The sequence below is a fragment of the Anoplophora glabripennis genome, unplaced genomic scaffold (assembly GCF_000390285.2).
Source record: "Anoplophora glabripennis isolate ALB-LARVAE unplaced genomic scaffold, Agla_2.0 scaffold383, whole genome shotgun sequence".
NCBI classification, from domain to species: Eukaryota; Metazoa; Arthropoda; class Insecta; order Coleoptera; family Cerambycidae; genus Anoplophora; species Anoplophora glabripennis.
Genome location: NW_019416484.1, coordinates 382867 through 405069, shown reverse-complemented (window position 1 = coordinate 405069; position 22203 = coordinate 382867). Strand labels below are relative to the sequence as shown.

General features: G+C 30.6%; 1 protein-coding gene across 1 annotated transcript in view; it reads left to right on the top strand.

Moving 5' to 3' along the window:
- LOC108909457 (collagen alpha-1(IV) chain) overlaps positions 1-22203 on the top strand; it is a 43519-nt gene that overhangs the window by 7487 nt on the left and 13829 nt on the right. The window contains exon 2 of the mRNA XM_023454680.1: positions 6093-6135. Within this exon, the coding sequence (XP_023310448.1) occupies positions 6093-6135 (43 nt within the window). The remainder of the gene's footprint in view (positions 1-6092; positions 6136-22203) is intronic.

The following is a 22203-nucleotide window of genomic DNA, read 5'->3' as shown; positions in this document are numbered from 1 at the left end:
CATCAATCTAGGTCAAACAACTTATAATAATTGAAAAAATATGATATTTTCAAAAACTTCAACGCCCTCTATCTTGAAAACCAGCAACTTTAGGGCCCTGGTTTATTAAGGCTTTTGGGCCTAACATAAAAGGAATCACCCCGTTAATTTATGACATAGACTTAGGATACACCCTGTGTATAGGTAGTACCCTGTAAACAAGTGGTAATACTGAAAAATTACCCATTATTCGTATCTGGAGCTATTTTAGTAAAGCATAGCTTATTTCGCAACGCAGCGTTTGCATTTCCCATAAAGTAAATTCTCTGTACATTACGCGTTAACACATTAATATGGTGTCAACTTACAGGTTGTAGGCCTTACGTTACTCGCGAATATGCTGAAAGAGCCACTTCTCGCGCACTTCTTTATTAATGTAGTAAATAATGTGAATTCCGCAGCTCTGCCTCAGATAATGTATCAAACAAGCCAAGATTTTTCTGATTTATAGGTGATATTAAATCTACACTTCCGGCGTCTGTTTGTTTGTTACGAATCTTCGACTTAGCGTCTTCGGTGGACTGACATAAATTATTCTTAGAAAGATACTTCATTTCCTGATATACATGTTGCACTTCGTGGGGATTGGCACGAGACAATTTATCGTCCGATTGTGTTGTCTCTTAGTTGTAGGCAGTGCGTTAGTTAACATTGTATTAAAGATATTTGCAACAGGATTATCACCCGGCAAAAATTTAAATTGTCGGTAACAGAGTAGGCTAGAAATTGCTTTCCTTTGTTTCCTGGTCCACCTTCTAGATTAAGGGTGTACTTTTCGATTAACCGATTGTTAAATATTCAGTTTGAAAACAGTTTAAGTCAGGACAAATAAATATCCTATCTAATTATTAGTATTTGACCCGACAGACGTTGTCCTGTCTAAATTTCAATAAATTTGTTTGTGATTGGTTTGTGAATTTGTGAAAAGCTATTGGAAATATGTAAAAAAGTGAAAATGAGACAAAAAATCTTATTTCTTAGTGATTCAATTTGAAGAGGAATTCAGAAGTACGCCAATGGCAAATTTTACATGCGTTAGACTGGAATGCGTTTTTCCAAATTTTTCTTCAGATCTTTCAGATTTTTTATTTTTTTTTTTTTCAATTTAAATCATTCAATTAAGTTACTTCCATCCCAGAAGCATAACCAACAAAACAAAAAAGAATTAATCAAATATGTCGTTCATATCGCCCAGTTATGATCGTGATTGCAAACAAAAATTATGATTTTTGAATTTTTTTCCCAGTTTTCCGACTTCCGTTTGTAATTGTCCCGATTTTTTTTCCTAAAAACTCTTTCAGGACCATAACGAACAAAACAAGAAAAAACTTACGCATACACATCGTTCGAATCGTGGAATAAGGTCTTGAGTTCATACAAAAATCTAATAGAAGAAAGTACTTTTTACTCCGAATTTTCCCGGCAACTTTTCCAATTTTTTTTCCCGAAGAACCTTATTGGAACTATTACAACCATTTAAAAAAAATAGCCAAATTAGTTCAGCCCTTCTCAAGTACCAACGAATAGAATTTAATTTTTATTTTTATAGATTTATTTGTGTATTAAGGATAAAATATTTGCACATATTTTCTTTTAATACTTAAATAAATGTAATTTGCCCAACAGTTACAGTTTTGTAAGTTGGTTTTTAGTGACTAATATAATTTCAATACTAGTAACNGCAACAGGATTATCACCCGGCAAAAATTTAAATTGTCGGTAACAGAGTAGGCTAGAAATTGCTTTCCTTTGTTTCCTGGTCCACCTTCTAGATTAAGGGTGTACTTTTCGATTAACCGATTGTTAAATATTCAGTTTGAAAACAGTTTAAGTCAGGACAAATAAATATCCTATCTAATTATTAGTATTTGACCCGACAGACGTTGTCCTGTCTAAATTTCAATAAATTTGTTTGTGATTGGTTTGTGAATTTGTGAAAAGCTATTGGAAATGTGTAAAAAAGTGAAAATGAGACAAAAAATCTTATTTCCTAGTGACCATTGTATCTATTAATGATTGTAGCGATGGATATTCAATTTGAAGAGGAATTCAGAAGTACGTCAATGGCAAATTTTACATGCGTTAGACTGGAATGCGTTTTTCCAAATTTTTCTTCAAATCTTCCAGATTTTTTTTTTCAATTTAAAACATTCAATTAAGTTACTTCCATTCCGGAAGCATAACCAACAAAACAAAAAAAAGAATCAATCAAATATGTCGTTCATATCGCCCAGTTATGATCGTGATTGCAAACAAAAATTAGATTTTTGAATTTTTTTCCCAGTTCGACTTCCGTTTGTAATTGTCCCGATTTTTTTTCCTGAAAACTCTTTCAGGACCATAACGAACAAAATAAGAAAAGACTTACGCATACACATCGTTCGAATCGTGGAATATGGTTTTGAGTTCATACAAAAATCTAATAGAAAAAAGCATTTTCAGTTTTATCCGAATTTTCCAATTTTCCAGGCAAGTTTTCCAATTGTTTTCCCTAAAACTATTACGACCATTAAAAAAATGTAATTTGCCAAACAGTTACAGTTTTGTAAGTTGGTTTTTAGTGACTAATATAATTTCAATACTAGTAACTACATTTTTATAGGAAGCAGTGAACTAAAATTATGATTTAAATAAATAAAGCAGCATCAAACAATTAACTATTTACTAGTATTGATATTAAAATGAGAAGTTGCGTTATGAAATTGGATTCCAAAAGGGCTCATTTTTTTGTGAGACATCATTCTATTTATATTTGCTGCTACAATAGGCTATTGATTATAGGATTTTAAAAGGAACTATGAAGTTCAAGATATTTTATTACATGAATCGTTCCAATGGCCATTTTAGATGAAAAAACCGCGGAGTGCTATTAAATTAGAGGGTGGAAATTGGAGGTAGTGGTGAAATGCACCCCTTTCAGTTTTTTAATTGTAGCTCGAAAACGAAGCAAAATTTCGCTATAGTTCATAGGAAAAATTATTTAGAGAATTAAATTTCCCATCGAAATGGCTTATTTAAAAAATTTAAAAGGAAAATTTTTTGCAAAAAAATCGTTAACAATTTGAAAAAAGCAAAAAAATTCGATTTTTTATTTTTTTTTTACTTTTTTGACTAATTTATATTAAAAACAACGAAAATCTAAAAAATACTTAAGTTTGACCTATTATAACTCAGTCAATATTAATTTGAAAACGCATAATTTTGAAGGGAATCTCATCTAGTTTTTTTGTACAGCAATTTTCTTTGCCTACTTCTACTAAAAAAAAATTGAGCCAAAAAAGTAAAAAAATCAAAAAATCTTAATTTTTTACTTTTTTTAAATGGTTTATTAACGATTTTTAGCATTACAATTTTTCTTTCAAATTTTTTAAATAAGCTAATTCGATGAGAAATTCAATTTTCTACAAAATTTTTCCTATGAACTATACCGAAATTTTGCTTCGTTTTCGTGCTATATTTAAAAAACTGCAAAAACCCTATTTTCAATTTCAACCCGCGGTTTTTTCATTTTTAATGACCCTTCGAACAAATCATGTAATGAATCCTTGAAAGAATTCTTCCCTTTTTGAGAAAAATGAGAACACGCGACGAAAATCGAAAAATTGGCTAAGTTTGAGAGGCCATATATCAGTCAATTCTCATCCAAAAATACTGTACAACCTCTTTTTTTGAAGGAAATCTTATCTATTTTTTTTTTTAAGCAATTGCCTATACCTATCGTTACTCAAAAAAAAGTAGAGGCAAAAAAGTAAAAAAAATCAACAAATCAAATTTTTTGCTTTTTTTCAAATTGTTTATTAACGACTTTTTGAAAAAAAATTTCCTTTTAAATTTTTTAAATATGCCATTTCGATGGGAAATTCAATTTTCTAAATAATTTTTTCTATGAACTATAGCGAAATTTTGCTTCGTTTTCGAGGTACAATTAAAAAACTGAAAACCCCTATCTCCAATTTCCAAGTCCTTGTCGTAAGATTCTCTAGACTTTGGCGCAAATAGTCTCAAAGATGCAGCTTCTGTCAGTTTGTTGTCAAAGTACAATTGCTCTGTTATTTTTTGAGATACAAAGAAATGTTCAAATGAAAGTTAGAGAGCATCAAATATACAATACTTTAAAACTATTGGCAAATTATGTATGCCAGCGTGGCGATCAGTAAGTTAGATTTTTTAAAAGAAAGAAAAAGTTCTCATAAAATTCAAAATAAGATCATGTAAATAATTTTGCATTAAGACTGTATAGAAAGCTTCCTAAATTTTACAAAAATTAACAGTATGAAAGACCATCATATCTTCAGACCTGTAAGATATTTGTATTTTATACGGAGTTTTTTCTATATACATGCCATTTTTTATGAATTTCATACTTTAACTTTTAATAATGTTTTTCTTGAATTCTTTCAGGGAGTATTTCAATTTCTCAAAAAGGCAGCAATGACAGGGTTTCTTTGTATTTTCCAGACCAATAAATCGCCTTGTATATAAATATAGATAGATCCCTCTCGATTGTTATTTCCTATAACTCAAACAAGTTTTCTCATTCTAATACACGAGTTGTGCTTCTAATTTTTAAAATATGATATTAGACGGGAACAAAAATGTAATTTGAAGAAAAAAATCTTATATACGTGGTCCCGAATGCATTTACTACAAAATACACGGAATAATAACAGTGAATTACCAAAATCGTACTTTTAAATAACTGGAATGATTTCAAATAAATCAGTTCTTTTTAGAATTAATTATTTGCAATTAGAAGTTTGCTTTTCATAGTTAGGTGCATTAATAGCTGTCTTTTAAGCCGAATTTTAAAATTTAGTCAAAATTGATCATTGATCAAATTGATTATTTGTAAAATAATCAACAAATGTGTGACAAAAATGTCAAATACATAGCTTTCATTTGCCTACTTTTAAAATTTCTAGTTACGTTAAAAAAATATCATATACAGAATGATTTTTTTCATACGAACTCTTCTAATTAATTTTTTTTTAAATAGACACGAATTCAGTAGAAGGCCAGCTAAATGGCCCTAGATAGGGCGTTTGTAATTAAGTGGAAAATATTTTAGGAAGTGGTTGCCGAAGTTATTTTGTGAAAAAACGTTCATATAAACTTAGGACAAAATATGCTTTGTTTCCGAGATACAGAGTGTTTAAATTTTTTTTTTATTTTTATTAATTCTTCAAAGAGTTTTAAAAGATGTTGACTCAAAATTTGATGGTTGTATTTTATTTAGAAATATTGACAGCAACCTACTACATAGTGTATCAACAGAAATTAAAAATACACAACATGCAATAAAATGTTTTATTTTTTTTTTCTCAAAACGGTGTATTTTGTGAAGAAAATTGAAGAGACCAATTTCATTCAGAATTGATGACGGATTTCTAAAAAAATATCAATACGGGAAAAATGTCAGTGGCGTACCATTTTTTTTATTAAAAAAGTTGTGGCATTCTCGCACGAGAAGGGCAAGTAGAAATATTCGGATCACTCCAAAAAATGCACATTTATCTCTCCAAAATGTTTTTCAAATTTCGAGTCAATATCTTTAAAACTCTTTGAAATAATTAATAAAAATAAATAAAAAATGAAAATTTAAACACTCTGTATCTCGTAAACGAACGGCATATTTCGACTTTTATATGAATTTTTTTCACAAAATAACCGGCAACCACTCCCAAAAATATGTCGTACTTATTTACAAACACTCTGTATATATTAATAAAGATATTAATGGTCATTTGATATTCCCTTTAATGAACTCTGTTTGCGACAGAAATATGTAAAATTTCTCGTGACTCACTCTGTATATAAATAACGGACCTAGATGCGAATCTTGCGGCACACCAGAGGAAATAAGTATTGGATTAGATCGAAAACCACTGACTATTACCATTTGAGGTCTATTATACACGTAAGAGGCAAACAGATCAGTGATCTGAGATCACTATCTATATAGATATTAGTCTATTTGATAAACAAATTATTGCGATGTTTCTAACAAAGCTAGGCTAAATGACCAACATTAAGACATTTCTTTTTCGTTTCAGGTTCCTGGTGATACTAATAGGCTTGTGGGGATGTGTCAGCGGGGTAAGTAGAGTCGAACAGCCACCTGTTGCCCGGTGGTAGTAAAAGTCAACCCTCCCTGCGGGGGTGCCCATTCATTTGTACCACTTCTTCGGTCACACAGACGTACTACGCTTTGTCGCCTCCCGCCTTGCGCGTTTTTGGACCTGCATCTCAGACAGCTTTATGAGTTTCACTCTCTAGGCCAACAGGAAAGTTTTGTTATTCTAATTTGTCAAAACATTAGTTTTGGGTAATTGGGACTAAAGGGATAGTTTACAAATGATAAATTATAAGTAGGTAGCAGATGAGTGGGCTGGATTGAACAGGATATCTGTGGGAAATGCATAAAAAAAATTGTAGATAAATTAGGTTCCAATGCAAACCAGCATCAACGTCAATGATTTGACAAGATATGGATGCATTTGATTTGCGTTGCTTGCGGTTCGGGTATTTATAGTAGGATCGTATTCGATGCAAAGTAGAGTAAAAATTCGTCGGTCTTTTATCAAAGGAAAATCGTGTCATCACTTTTAGGAGGCGTAAGATGAACCATTTTAAATTTAAAATGAAATTGAATGTAAAATCCGAAACACCGCTGCATACGCACTGTGTTCTGGTAGTAGCTGTAGTCGCCCAGATGCATCGAGTGTACGAAGTGGTCGGTTATACGTCAAATACTAACCTTGCGAGTTTGGTCGTAATCAGAGAGCGCCTCCAAAAAATAAGTAAACAACAGTGGCGCGTACAAAGGTAAAATGTACTACATATGTGGAATTTAAAAACAAATTGGATTTATAATAAATTACACTTAAAATAAATAGTTTATGAGAATAAAGGAATTTTTGTAGGAACAAGGGTGCCAGACGTGAACTGATTCCTTCGTCCCTTCATAAGGTATAAAGAAATTATTCAATTTCTAAAACCCTTAAAAGCGTATTGCACTGGATCCCTTGATCTCAATCCCAATGATTTATTACTTTACATCGAATATGATCCTACTATAATCAAACTAGAAAAATTTGAATAGAAAAATTAGAATATTGCGGGCTTTTATTAAAAAAAATTACCATCTCGCTACTAGTGGATTACTATTTCACACAGCGATAGCTGTTTCTTGAGTCGCCATTAAAATTAGAATTTTATGAAGAAATATTAAATTTATACTTCGCTTAACGGTATTAGATGACCCTTAAAAAAACGCAGCAAGCTATATCTTAATCATCAGTTTCCAAAGTCTACCTCAATGGCAGGCGATTGTCATGTGTTTTTGTATTTAATCTGATAGAGATTTTTTTCTAATCCAACGATATATCATAACTCATAACTTGACTTTCCGATGCACTTTTTTTGTTAATTTCATTATACTACATTTTATTAGTCTATTGTAAAGATTTTAAGTTAATTCAAACAAAGTTAAGATTTTTTTCTAAAAACTCTTATCACATAAAATCAAAAAATGTTCTCTATGGGCTACATGTTCCAGCTAGCATTGAACTATACCAGCAATATCTAGTACTAATAACTAAGAATAGCTAGTAATAAATAATTATCCAAAATAAAACGTAAAAATGGTACGGTTAAGTACCATACCAAAAATATATTGTTATAGCTTGCAACTTCTTTTATGGAACACCCTAAATAAGAAATACATTCAAAACTTATCTGCCGGCTTATTCCATACTAAAAACCTCAGATGGTCAGAAAAATTGATTATATTCCTCTTCGAGAAATATTTTACCATTTATTCTTTGTTTTTCGATTTTTTTTGAGTGTATAATATATTTCCTTTAATTCAATGCATTTTTTGACAAATTAATGGAAAATAGAAAGTCTAGTTTATGTACTAATACATACAGGGTGTTAATGATAAGTTTTGCCAAACTTTAATGGGGTGTTCTAGCAATGAAAATAATCAACTTTTGCCCTATAAAAATTTTTGGTAAGACGCTTCCCTACGGAGATACAGGGTGTTATATTCAAATATTTATATGATTTTTTCATGGATAACTTATTCCAAAATATACTCCAGTGCCGTAGTTATTGGGGGAGTAGAGGACCTTTTTTGAAAAAAAATCGTACGCCGCTGGTTTTTTAAATAGTTTTAAATGTTTTTAAAATGTACAATCAATTTGTTGCAATAAAGTATTCTTGTAAAGTATTCGTAAAGTTTATTGGTCTTTAGATAATTGGGAAATTAAATAAGAAGACACTTAAGTACTTACGTTGCTATTTACCATTTTCTATTGATTGCTAAAGGTGTAACAATAAATTATATACCAAATATTTTTGGGAGATTTCAAAACACTATACATCACAAGAAATGTTCAAAATGCTGTATAATTGAATACCAAATTTTTTTTTATTAAAATCTTTTTTTAGTTGTATGAAAAATAACAAACTTTTTTGCAACACACAAAACAGTGGCGTTGTATAGTATTTTGAAATCTCTCAAAAACACTAGGTATTGTTACACATTTAGGTATCAATAGAAAATAATAAAAATAGCAACGTCTAGGTACTTAAGTGTCTTCTTATTTGATCTCCCTATTATTTAACGACCAGTAAATTTTACGAATACTTTATTGCCACAAATTGATTATCATTTTAAAGACATTTAAAATTATTTAAAAAACCAGTGGCGTACGATTTTTTTTCAAAAGAGGTCGCCTACACCCCCAATAACTACGCCACTTGAGTGTATTTTGGAATAAGTTATCCATGAAAAGATAGTCCCTACCAAAAAAAACTTTTATACCAGTGAAGTTACTGGAAAAATAATATAAATATTTGAGACTTTTAACACCCTGTATCTCAGCGGTAAAATACGCCAGTAACACCCTGTATAATTTTCAATGCGTGCTATACATATTGGAAATTGCCTTGTTTTTATATTCGTTTATATTTTGTAGTTGAATTAGTGTTCTTTGACAGAATTTTTTATTTATTTTTTTAAACAACCGTTAAATTTAATGGACATTTAGATGTATCGAAAATTACATTGTCCAAAAAATATAACATCAGTACCTATAATTTGTTAAAATTACAAAATTTATAATTTGCTATTAAAAATAAGGAAAAAAATTGTTAATATATTGAAAACAATAAATGAATAAATAATTTTCCTACCAAACTGCGATCAAAATAATGTGTGATATACATTTATATGTAAAATAGAAAAAAATTGATTATAAGAAAACCAAAAATAATTTTGCTATATAAAATTGCAAATACTACTATCATAAACATCGTAATGAAATATTTATTAATATGTATCACATTGCGCAAAATTGCAAAGATTATTAAAAATTACTTAGATCACTTCCAGTATGAAATATCAGAATAACAACACCTAATAGTGTCTTCTTCTTTGTTTTTCATTCTCTCAGTATAACTGTACTATTTCCAGCTGTTCTTCATTTGATTCTCTACTCCATAAAAGTCACATATTTGAATAATCAAAACTATGTTCTTGGTTGACAATATTTATTGTTATACAGGGTGTTTCAGAAAGACCTCGCGTAAATTCAGGGGGTGATAGTACGACAAAAAATAAGAATTTTTTGTCTTATGAACTATACCTATGTCTATCTCCTCTTGTTTTCGAGATACAGAGCGACAAAATAAAATTTTTTAAATAGAATTTTTATGAAAATTTTCAAATGGTGCGAAATATTTTTATAAAATTAGGTATTCCGGGGTTTTTAAGGACGCCAAATACGCTGATCTAATTGTCTTTTTATATATTTCATAGAGGGCGCTAGTTATGCTAAATTCCTATTTTATTTTAAGTTCTAATTTTTTTAAGGTTAGGTTTTTTACCATTCCAATTTCTAATGTACAATTTTATTTTCTAAAAATAATGTCCTCTTGTTAGAACTTCCTAATGTGGACGGTTTTCGAGAAAAGAGGCTTTTAATTGAACACTTACAATATTACGATGTAGAAAATAAGTGACTTTTCTCAAAGTAGGCTTATGTCAAAACCTATTGATGGATGTCTCATAAACAACGCATACATTCTCAGTAATATTTAAAAATTCTAATTAACTTTATATCAANGTTATACGTCAAATACTAACCTGGCGAGCTTTGCCGTCAATTAGAGAGCGCTTCCAAAAAACAAGTAAACAACAGTGGCGCGTACAGAGGTAAAATGTAGTACATATGTGGAATTTAGGAAACAAATTGGATTTATAATAAATTACATTTAAAATAAATAGTTTATGAGAATAAAGGAATTTTTGTAGGAACAAGAGTGCCAGACGTGAACTGATTCCTTCGTCCCTTCATAAGGTATAAAGAAATTATTCAATTCCTAAAACCTTTAAAAGCGTATTGCACTGGGTTTATTACTTTGCATCGAATATGATCCTACTATAGTCAAACTAGAAGAATATTTGAATAGAAAAATTAGTATATCGCAAGCTTTTATTAAAAGAAAATTACCATCTCGCTACTAGTGGATTACTATTTCACACAGCGATAGCTGTTTCTTGAGTCGCCATTAAAATTAGAATTTTATGAAGAAATATTAAATTCATACTTCGCTTAGCGGTATTAGGTGACCCTTAAAAAACACAGCAAGCTATATCTTAATCATCAGTTTCCAAAGTCTACCTCAATGGCAGGCGATTGTCATGTGTTTTTGTATTTAATCTGATAGAGATTTTTTTCTAATCCAACGATATATCATAACTCATAACTTGACTTTCCGATGCACTTTTTTTGTTAATTTCATTATACTACATTTTATTAGTCTATTGTAAAGATTTTAAGTTAATTCAAACAAAGTTAAGATTTTTTTCTAAAAACTCTTATCACATAAAATCAAAAAATGTTCTCTATGGGCTACATGTTCCAGCTAGCATTGAACTATACCAGCAATATCTAGTACTAATAACTAAGAATAGCTAGTAATAAATAATTATCCAAAATAAAACGTAAAAATGGTACGGTTAAGTACCATACCAAAAATATATTGTTATAGCTTGCAACTTCTTTTATGGAACACCCTAAATAAGAAATACATTCAAAACTTATCTGCCGGCTTATTCCATACTAAAAACCTCAGATGGTCAGAAAAATTGATTATATTCCTCTTCGAGAAATATTTTACCATTTATTCTTTGTTTTTCGATTTTTTTTGAGTGTATAATATATTTCCTTTAATTCAATGCATTTTTTGACAAATTAATGGAAAATAGAAAGTCTAGTTTATGTACTAATACATACAGGGTGTTAATGATAAGTTTTGCCAAACTTTAATGGGGTGTTCTAGCAATGAAAATAATCAACTTTTGCCCTATAAAAATTTTTGGTAAGACGCTTCCCTACGGAGATACAGGGTGTTATATTCAAATATTTATATGATTTTTTCATGGATAACTTATTCCAAAATATACTCCAGTGCCGTAGTTATTGGGGGAGTAGAGGACCTTTTTTGAAAAAAAATCGTACGCCGCTGGTTTTTTAAATAGTTTTAAATGTTTTTAAAATGTACAATCAATTTGTTGCAATAAAGTATTCTTGTAAAGTATTCGTAAAGTTTATTGGTCTTTAGATAATTGGGAAATTAAATAAGAAGACACTTAAGTACTTACGTTGCTATTTACCATTTTCTATTGATTGCTAAAGGTGTAACAATAAATTATATACCAAATATTTTTGGGAGATTTCAAAACACTATACATCACAAGAAATGTTCAAAATGCTGTATAATTGAATACCAAATTTTTTTTTATTAAAATCTTTTTTTAGTTGTATGAAAAATAACAAACTTTTTTGCAACACACAAAACAGTGGCGTTGTATAGTATTTTGAAATCTCTCAAAAACACTAGGTATTGTTACACATTTAGGTATCAATAGAAAATAATAAAAATAGCAACGTCTAGGTACTTAAGTGTCTTCTTATTTGATCTCCCTATTATTTAACGACCAGTAAATTTTACGAATACTTTATTGCCACAAATTGATTATCATTTTAAAGACATTTAAAATTATTTAAAAAACCAGTGGCGTACGATTTTTTTTCAAAAGAGGTCGCCTACACCCCCAATAACTACGCCACTTGAGTGTATTTTGGAATAAGTTATCCATGAAAAGATAGTCCCTACCAAAAAAAACTTTTATACCAGTGAAGTTACTGGAAAAATAATATAAATATTTGAGACTTTTAACACCCTGTATCTCAGCGGTAAAATACGCCAGTAACACCCTGTATAATTTTCAATGCGTGCTATACATATTGGAAATTGCCTTGTTTTTATATTCGTTTATATTTTGTAGTTGAATTAGTGTTCTTTGACAGAATTTTTTATTTATTTTTTTAAACAACCGTTAAATTTAATGGACATTTAGATGTATCGAAAATTACATTGTCCAAAAAATATAACATCAGTACCTATAATTTGTTAAAATTACAAAATTTATAATTTGCTATTAAAAATAAGGAAAAAAATTGTTAATATATTGAAAACAATAAATGAATAAATAATTTTCCTACCAAACTGCGATCAAAATAATGTGTGATATACATTTATATGTAAAATAGAAAAAAATTGATTATAAGAAAACCAAAAATAATTTTGCTATATAAAATTGCAAATACTACTATCATAAACATCGTAATGAAATATTTATTAATATGTATCACATTGCGCAAAATTGCAAAGATTATTAAAAATTACTTAGATCACTTCCAGTATGAAATATCAGAATAACAACACCTAATAGTGTCTTCTTCTTTGTTTTTCATTCTCTCAGTATAACTGTACTATTTCCAGCTGTTCTTCATTTGATTCTCTACTCCATAAAAGTCACATATTTGAATAATCAAAACTATGTTCTTGGTTGACAATATTTATTGTTATACAGGGTGTTTCAGAAAGACCTCGCGTAAATTCAGGGGGTGATAGTACGACAAAAAATAAGAATTTTTTGTCTTATGAACTATACCTATGTCTATCTCCTCTTGTTTTCGAGATACAGAGCGACAAAATAAAATTTTTTAAATAGAATTTTTATGAAAATTTTCAAATGGTGCGAAATATTTTTATAAAATTAGGTATTCCGGGGTTTTTAAGGACGCCAAATACGCTGATCTAATTGTCTTTTTATATATTTCATAGAGGGCGCTAGTTATGCTAAATTCCTATTTTATTTTAAGTTCTAATTTTTTTAAGGTTAGGTTTTTTACCATTCCAATTTCTAATGTACAATTTTATTTTCTAAAAATAATGTCCTCTTGTTAGAACTTCCTAATGTGGACGGTTTTCGAGAAAAGAGGCTTTTAATTGAACACTTACAATATTACGATGTAGAAAATAAGTGACTTTTCTCAAAGTAGGCTTATGTCAAAACCTATTGATGGATGTCTCATAAACAACGCATACATTCTCAGTATTATTTAAAAATTCTAATTAACTTTATATCAAAATTTTAGTGACTGCAATCAGTCATTACTAACTACAGTTACTAAGTTCTAACAAGAGTACACTATTTTTAGAAAATAAAATTGTACATTAGAAATTGGAGCCTGAATGGTAAAAAACCTAACCTTAAAAAAGTTAGAACCTAAAATGTTATAGGAATGTAATGTAACAAGCGCCCTCTATGATATACCCAAAAAATAATTAGACCAGCGTAGTTGGCGTCCTCAAAATCCCCGGAATACCAAATTTCATAAAAATATTTCACATGGTTTGGAAATTTTCGTAAAAATTCTATTTAAAAAATTTTCTTTTGTCGCTCTGTATCTCGAAAACAAGAGGAGATAGACATATAGTTCATAAGACAAAAAATTCTTATTTTTTGTGTACTATCACCCCCTGAATTTACGGGAGGTCTTTCTGAGACATCCTGTATATGGTTTTGCAAAAATATATTTATTATTATTATTATTCCAAATATGGTCCAGATCGCGACAGTACAATTATTTGTTAAATAATCCCTTTATAACCGAATTTTATGATGGGCTGTAACTGAACTCAGGTCGACACAGATAGTCGTTCTCTTGAACATATGAATATACTTTACAAACCAATCCCAACGGTTCAAAATCTTGAATGTGACCCTCGGGCTCTCCATAGTACTACAAAATGATTATAAATAAAAAAAATTTCGAACAGTTTCTATCTGCGTAACAAGGTTAAGTTTCAGTGACCACTTCAGCAGTTTTTTTAATGTAGTTTTCGCCCACCACTTTCTGACAGACATCACCTATTAGTTACATAATATTATCATTAATCGATTAGCTATCGTTAATATATAATAAATAGTACGCGCGATAATATATTGCATAGAGTTTTCGCTGGCACTGAGGCAGTAGGTGTAGTTGGCTATGTAATACGAGGAAATAATGGCGATTTGTTTTCATTTTACTGCTTTGTCAAGGTTCCCCATCGTATTTAAATAGATTTATGGATTTGGTATTACCTCATAACTGCAGTTTGGTGACGGCAAATGCTGGTTTATAGATTTCAAAAAAATATATAAAGAATGCTGCGATAGATAAAGAGCTAGGAACAGGTGTTCCTAGCTCCATATGTTTTTATATTCTTTTCTCTATAAAAAAAGTGGTTATTAATGTTGAATTTCTAATTCTTCAATGGGGATTCGTTACAGATTATAGAGAGCAAACTTCACATAACCTCTTGTTGTTTTAGATTGAATGGCAGCATCTGTTTTTTGTTTAAATAAAAGGTCTGTTAACGATTTTGAAAAGCCTGAGTAACCTTTGCCTAAAACTACATCATTAATCAACTAATTAAGTATGGCGTGTCAAGAAATGTTCAGAAAACCTTACATTTAAATCTTGAGGGTTTATGTTGAGCTGTTTCAATGTTTAAGGATCTGTAAATTCACTCAAAAACTCAAGAATGACGTCTGATGACGGAGAAAGTTATTTCATCGTTTTTTGGTATTAGCAGTAATTTTTTTATTGTCTACCTACAGTTACGATATTGCTGTAATTTTTTATAATATTATAACACACATTTCACACGTCGTTCTACAAAAGTCACAATTAATTGAACTATTAAGTGGTCCCTACACCACACAGTTTAAAGCCGCCCACACAAGTAGAAGTAAATAATGTCCGTATACATATCTGTTAGATAAGGGAGCCTACTTTTATTTTCAGTCTTATCTAATTATATATAGATGAAGGACATTAATAAATAGGAAATAGATTGATTAGTAATTCTTCCTGTTTAAAAGGAAATTAGGACGTTTAAAAATAGGGAACACTTCCTTAAAATTTCTAATTCCGAAACTAGTTTCTGTCAATAAATTTCAATATTTACACTTCTTAAAAGGATAGTACGTGTAGGCAATCGCTGAAGCCATCCCACATTACCAGAAAGTAAATTGACAGTAATTAACTTGTTCTATTCACGGATTTCCTTTAAATATTGTAACTATCCTATTATACGCATTCTAGAATGCAAAACGCTTGAATTAATAAATTTGTTGTCGCGTATGCTACTTAGCATCAGAGACGGCTTCAGAGAAATTGTCACCTCGAGCTAATAGTAATCAATTTATTTAAAAAAATGTGTCCATATTTTTCACTTCAAGCTAATAGACTTCACTTAATATACAATTTTTATAAACAGTAACCATAAAAAAGCAAAGCAACAAGTAGATATCTTAAGAGGGGATTTTGTGGTTAAAACATATATGTGGCCTAAATTTCTTGTTTTTGATGGATAGGGTCTTTAAAGTTGAATTCTAAAGAAGTTTTTTTTTATATTTTCGAAGCACTTAACGTAAATCAAATTTGACATATGTACTGAACTCTTTGTCTTAAAAAAAAACACCAAAAGTGGGTTATAATGGGGAGAATTAGAGTAAATACTGCTATATTTTTCTGAGTGGATATTTTTTTCAACATTTAATGATAAAACTTTAAAATTAAATTTTTTTGTACGAAAATGTATGTATATTGACATCGAGATGCGCCGTATTAGAGTAAAATCATTTCGTATTTTCAAACTAGTATTTACATATTTAAATTACTAATCGAATGATAATATAATTCTTAATATGTACTAATTCAATTAAAACATCTTTTGTTTTTAACAACCAACAGTGTATCATGAAACAAAACATTACTATAAAATTTTTGGAAATGACCTCTGCCAACCATTGCAAAAAATTTTGTCCTTATAGAGGAGTACACTCTTTCAAAAATTAAAGGTATTTCAATTGGTGCTGTAGTCCATATCTATTTATTTACTTATTAGGATAGACCTGATTAAATATTCCCGATCTGATTTTATAGTAATACAGGAACATCCTCCAGAAAAATAGCAGCTTCATTTCTAAAAAATTGCGATAGGAACATCTAGTATGCCGAGAAGAAAGAATGGTAGGATCATTTGTAAAATTCTTGGTACTTTTTAAGTTCATCAATCAACTGAGGTTTTGTTGTAAATAAACATAAAACTGCAATACTGAAACAATATTGATATCAAATTGTATTTCAAAGGACACAGAATCTCATAAAGAATCATCATTTCGTGCCAAAAATCTAATTTTATATTTTACATAAGGCGTACAAACTTTGGTGCATGGAAAAATTTCATTTACAAATCCTTAAACGTTTTGAAAATATTAAAAGAAAACCATATCCAGAGTTCAACTTTGAACACCCTGTACATTGAGAACCAAGTATATATTTCAGGCCACTTATTTACACGAAGTTTTCTTCATGAAATCGTTAACAACAGCCTTTTAAAACATCTATATATGTATGCAATTTGGAAAAAAAACACTGTACTTATAAAGATAAAAATGTATGTGGCTAATTGTAAGTACTGTATAGAACAGTTTTTATTTGGTCTCCAGATGCGTTTGTTTCTGTTGGACCACTCGACTTAGTTATGCATCGTACAAATTTACATCGCTTCCAAGTTGACATAATCTCTTATACCTGTTTCAAAGCCATTAAGGAATAAACAAAACGTTGACTCATACCTTGCCTAACATACTGATCTGATTTCTGTTACGCAAAACAAGTGACAGTCGATTGTTCACATGTGCTGTGCTGTGTTGATTTAATTAGATACAATCAAGCGTATCTTCTCCGTTAATATTTTTCAAGGGAATCTTGGCTGCAATATTAATTTTCTGTCTAGCTGTACCCGAGAAAAGGGTAGTTTTCTTTACCTGGGGCTGGACTGTTTCCAAATTAATCTGTACTGTTCCAGTACGCCTATAATCGAAACTAGATCGCCCACCAAGTTGCGGTCACTGTGACTCGACCTCTTTTAAATAACTATGCACGCATATAAGGTCTGAGTAAATCCACAAGTGTAGTTCGGAAAATCTGTCTTATGTTGTTACTACAAAGGCAGGGTTTTAAGCATATACGAGGTCTTCCAGAACTGATGAAAAAGTCAGAACTGAACAAAAATTTGTGAGCCTACGTTTCCCAGTATGCTTAATTTAATTCTAAACCACAAAAAATACGAAAACATACTCCAGTCGAATTTGAACGTGAAAATATTATTAGTAGACATTTTATTCATTTTATGATGGGGAGGAGTATGTAGAATGATAATGTCAAAAAAGTAACTCGAAAGAAGTGACGCTAAGTTGGTCAATTTCAAATAAGTCGCAAAATTACATGTTTTTTCACTTTTATTACTGTCCATAAAAATCTAGACGACATGTAGTCCGGTCAAAATAGACATTTCAAATAACGAAAATTCCGACAGCGCAAAATTTTGGTGGAGATCTTGGGTACACCATTAGAAATAAAATGTGAAAAGTTCCCATCGATCCCATGTGTGCTAAAAAAATTATACTGGGTCAAAGGTCAAAATTTGAGGTTTTTTAGATTTTTTTGGAAAACGGTAAGTTTTATCAAAAAAGTAGCCCTGACAAAAATTATAGATTTTAAAATTATCTACGAAAATGGTCCTTATACTTTTTTTTCTAAGTATCACCATTCCTGAGATATCGCGATTCTAATAGTTGAAGGAGTCACGTTCTACAGGATATACACACATTTCCACAGCACCTGTGAGGTAGTGTACTTTGGCGCGTTTTTTTAACGTGGTTTCCCCGGTAGGCCTACTCCACGAACAGTTATGACGGAATTTTCAGGGACAATACTCTTTTAACTGCATGATGATTATTGATATTGATATTGGTTATTGACTTTAACTGTAGTTCTGATTCCTTTTGATATTTTAATCTGATTCATACTCGTCAAAGTCGAATTCAACAGTCATGTCTTCTTCGATTTCTTCTTCTTCTTCTTCTTCCTCTTCTTCTTGATGTATGTTCATAAATTGTTCAAATGAAGATGAATCAGCTGTCTCTTCATTGATATCACATGAATCTTCGTCTGTTGTATTCAATTGGACATTTGAGAAAGACTGGCTTTCGCAATTAGTACACGCTAGAGAACACAGTAACCCTACTCTTCTACAGCCACATTTAGCACTACAACCTTTTTGCAATTGCAAAAATTAGTGTTTAGGAGTTTTTCCGGAGCAGATGGGAGTAAAGTTTGAATCGGTTCCAAAGTATTATCTGTTAATTTCCAACCCCAGTCATTTGGGTTCAGTTGATTGCCTAGCCATGTCTGAACTTGATAGTATACTCGATACAAGTGTTGATTAGCAGAAGCCGATGTTGGAGGAAGACAAGATAGTTGTACTTGTTTCTTGTCTCGTGTATTTTCTACAAAAGTTTTTACAATACAGTAGCCAGATGTTATTTAGGGCCATGCGGGTAGAGGGAATTGACTAAGGGACTGAGTTTTTTTGAGTGTATATTCTCAGAATTGTATAGTTTATACATACAAGAGACACAAATAGGCATTTTTACTTGTATTAAGTGCCTGACTATGTATGTATATACGTGGCATATATGTACATATCATGTAGAATAACTTTTTTAGCACACATGGGATCGATGGGGACTTTTGCCACTTTATTTCTGATAGTGTACTAAAGGTCTCCTCCAAAATTTAGCTGTGTCGGAATTTTCGTTATTCGACCACTATTTTTATGACTAATTTGACCGGACTAATATAGGAAAATAAATTGTTTTATGTTATAGGCATTATAGGCAATGAAATTACTTACAATTTAGGGTATCTGAAGTCACTTTTCACCTATTTATGAACTGTAAAATAGTGTTGGAAAAGACGGCCAATCCAGTGGCCAACATGTGTGCCAAACCCCGATTCCATTGAAAGTGTTGCTCCAGATATTTGTTAATTAACTTCGTTTGTTTTTTCGCAACTAATTGTTTAATTACCAAACGTTAATATTTGAAGTTAATATTGTAGATATAGATTCTAATTGATCAAAAGAAACGTATCGAAAAAGAAAAATTCAAAAAAGTTTAAATTAAGCATTATTACCAAATTGTTCCAGGGTCAGTCAAAAACCGCTCGGGAATTCGCTCTTTTTGCATTAAATAAAGCTTATTTTTACGGTAATTAAAAAAAAATAAATATCACCTACACCTACGCCTCTTTGTTCCCAGTTGGACATTGCAATTTTTTTTAAATTGTTTCCTAAAGGAACCTGAACCTTAAATTGTAGATAATTTAATTGCCTACAACATAAAACAATTAATTTTCCGATATGTAGTCTAGATTTCTAGATGGACAGTAAAGAAAAGTGAAAGTTTATTTGCAATTTGCCAACTTAGCGTAACTTATTTCGAGTTACTTTTTTGATATTATCATGCTACATACCCCGCCCTCGTCATAAGGTGCAATAAAATGTCTACTAGAAAATAATTTTTTCAGATTTTTCAGGTTTTATGATCTAATTCGACTGGAGTGACATAAACTTGCAGGATTGCCGAAGTCAGACAACGCTTTTGACAGTGCAATGAATTCGGCTGTGAGAAGTAGCCTTTAAGCCTATGTGGGCTGCTGTTCAATGAGGACAGCCACTTGATTCAGTGCATGCCCAAAAATTAAGCCAACGACTGTTCGATTGATATTTGTGGATGTAGCGACATTTTCGCATTCCTTGTAGACACAACCGATTTTATACGTCTCTTGTTTCATGCCTTTCAGTGCTCTGAAGACGCCAGTAAATAACTATATTATCAGATCGTACTCTTTTGGTCACGTTTTTAAGATGGGCGCGTTGAACGTATTCTCCCGAGAGATATTTGCCGAGATGCACATCCGAGATGTAATCCGGGTTGTGCTGCAACAATCGTAAAAACACAATGCTAATCTCGCGGTTCAATGCTTGCCGTAGCCGTTATTGCATTACTGTGATAAAGGATGGTTTTTCAGGACGGTGGCTGAAAATTGCAAGTTGCTTCCACGCGGTTAGTTGGATAAATTTTTTTATCGAACGTGCCGACCACGGTAAGCATTGGTATAGTGCGGAATCTAGTAGATTGATTCCCTCGATAATAAAATATGTTGATACAACTGGACAAAATTAAATAAATAAAACAAAATGAACAAGAAGAAAATTTGAAATTATTGCACAGAAGATACCTGCCCTACTACAGAGAGATCGAGTGTGCCGCTCTCCTATTATTTCCACTCCTTGTAATTGGCAACAATGACAATGACTTACTTCGTTCAGTGACGGGTTAATAGGAGTGGCAATAGGGTCACATATTTATTTTAATCACAAAAATACAATACACAAAGCAGAATGTTGGCATTAATTAATTTGAAGGGTTTGTAAATTTGCTAAATAAATGGATTAAATAAAAATGATTTAGATATTATTATCATTAACCTCAAAACTAACATAAGAAGCGTTTTTTAACAATAATTATTTATCCATCTCGTTTTTTTATGCAACCTTTCAATTTTGAAGTGAATTTTGGTTTACTTTTCACATTTAGAAATGCGAATAAAAAATCGATTTAAAATTTGTTATATTCTAACATAAAAGGAACAAGAAAATTTAAAATAATAATTGCTTTTTCAGTTTAAAGTTAAAAAAGTGAATACGTACTTTTAATTTTGACCAAAATTCTGTCCCTACCAGTAATAATAATTTTTGTAATCAATTTTTTATAATTTCCAACTACTTAAATATTAAAACTAAGAATACAAATATTTAATATTTTTAATGACAATTTATTTACAATAAGTGTTCAAAATGTCTGTCTTCGTTCTGTATTTTGCAATTCATTTTCTGTAATTAGTATTAGCTAATTTATTTGTTATGGTTTTAGTTCATTCACTGTGTGTAAACGGTTTATATACAGGGTGGTCCACATTTTAATAGACAAACTTCGGAAAACTACTAAACAACAAAAATTAACATCACATTGCTCTATGAACATAGGCGCAGAAAGCCACCGTTTATGAGATACAGGGCGTTGAAATTAACAAAAATAAAACATTTTTTTTTTAAATAACTGGAAAACGGCTTTATCAAATTTATCCAAATTTGGTACACATTTTTTTCAAATATTTCCCCTAGTTTTGTATGCACATAGTCGAAATTCAAAGATCAGTGACGGAGAAACAAGGATGTCGTTTACTTATTTAGAGTAAAACTTCTACGCCACTGAATTAATTGGTAATATGAATACATTTTATAATAGTCTGAAATATTCCGGATGAAAAAACATTCATTTATTTTTATCGAAAAGTGAATGGTTTACGAGTTATGAGACATATTATTCAAGTAAACAAAGCGTTGAAATAGGGAAAAATAAAACAAATTTGGGTGGTCCAGATTTTAATAGACAAACTTCGGGAAAGCTTTAAATAACAAAAATTAACTTCACTTTGCTCTATGAACATAGATGCAGAAAACTACCGTTTATGAGATACAGGGTGTTGAAATTAACAAAAATAAACTAATTGTTTTAAATATCTGGAAAACCGCATCATAATATGTCTCATAACTCTTAAACCATTCACTTTTCGACAAAAATAAAAGAGTGTATTCATATTACCAATTAATTCAATGGCATAAAAGTAAGTTTGTCTATTAAAATCTGGACCACCCTGTATATGGAATTTTTTAATGTTCCAAGGAGATAATAATCTAAGGGCTTTAAGTCCGGAAATCTTATAGGCCATAAGCTTCGACTAACAATGCGATCGTCATAAAATTCTCTTAGGAACT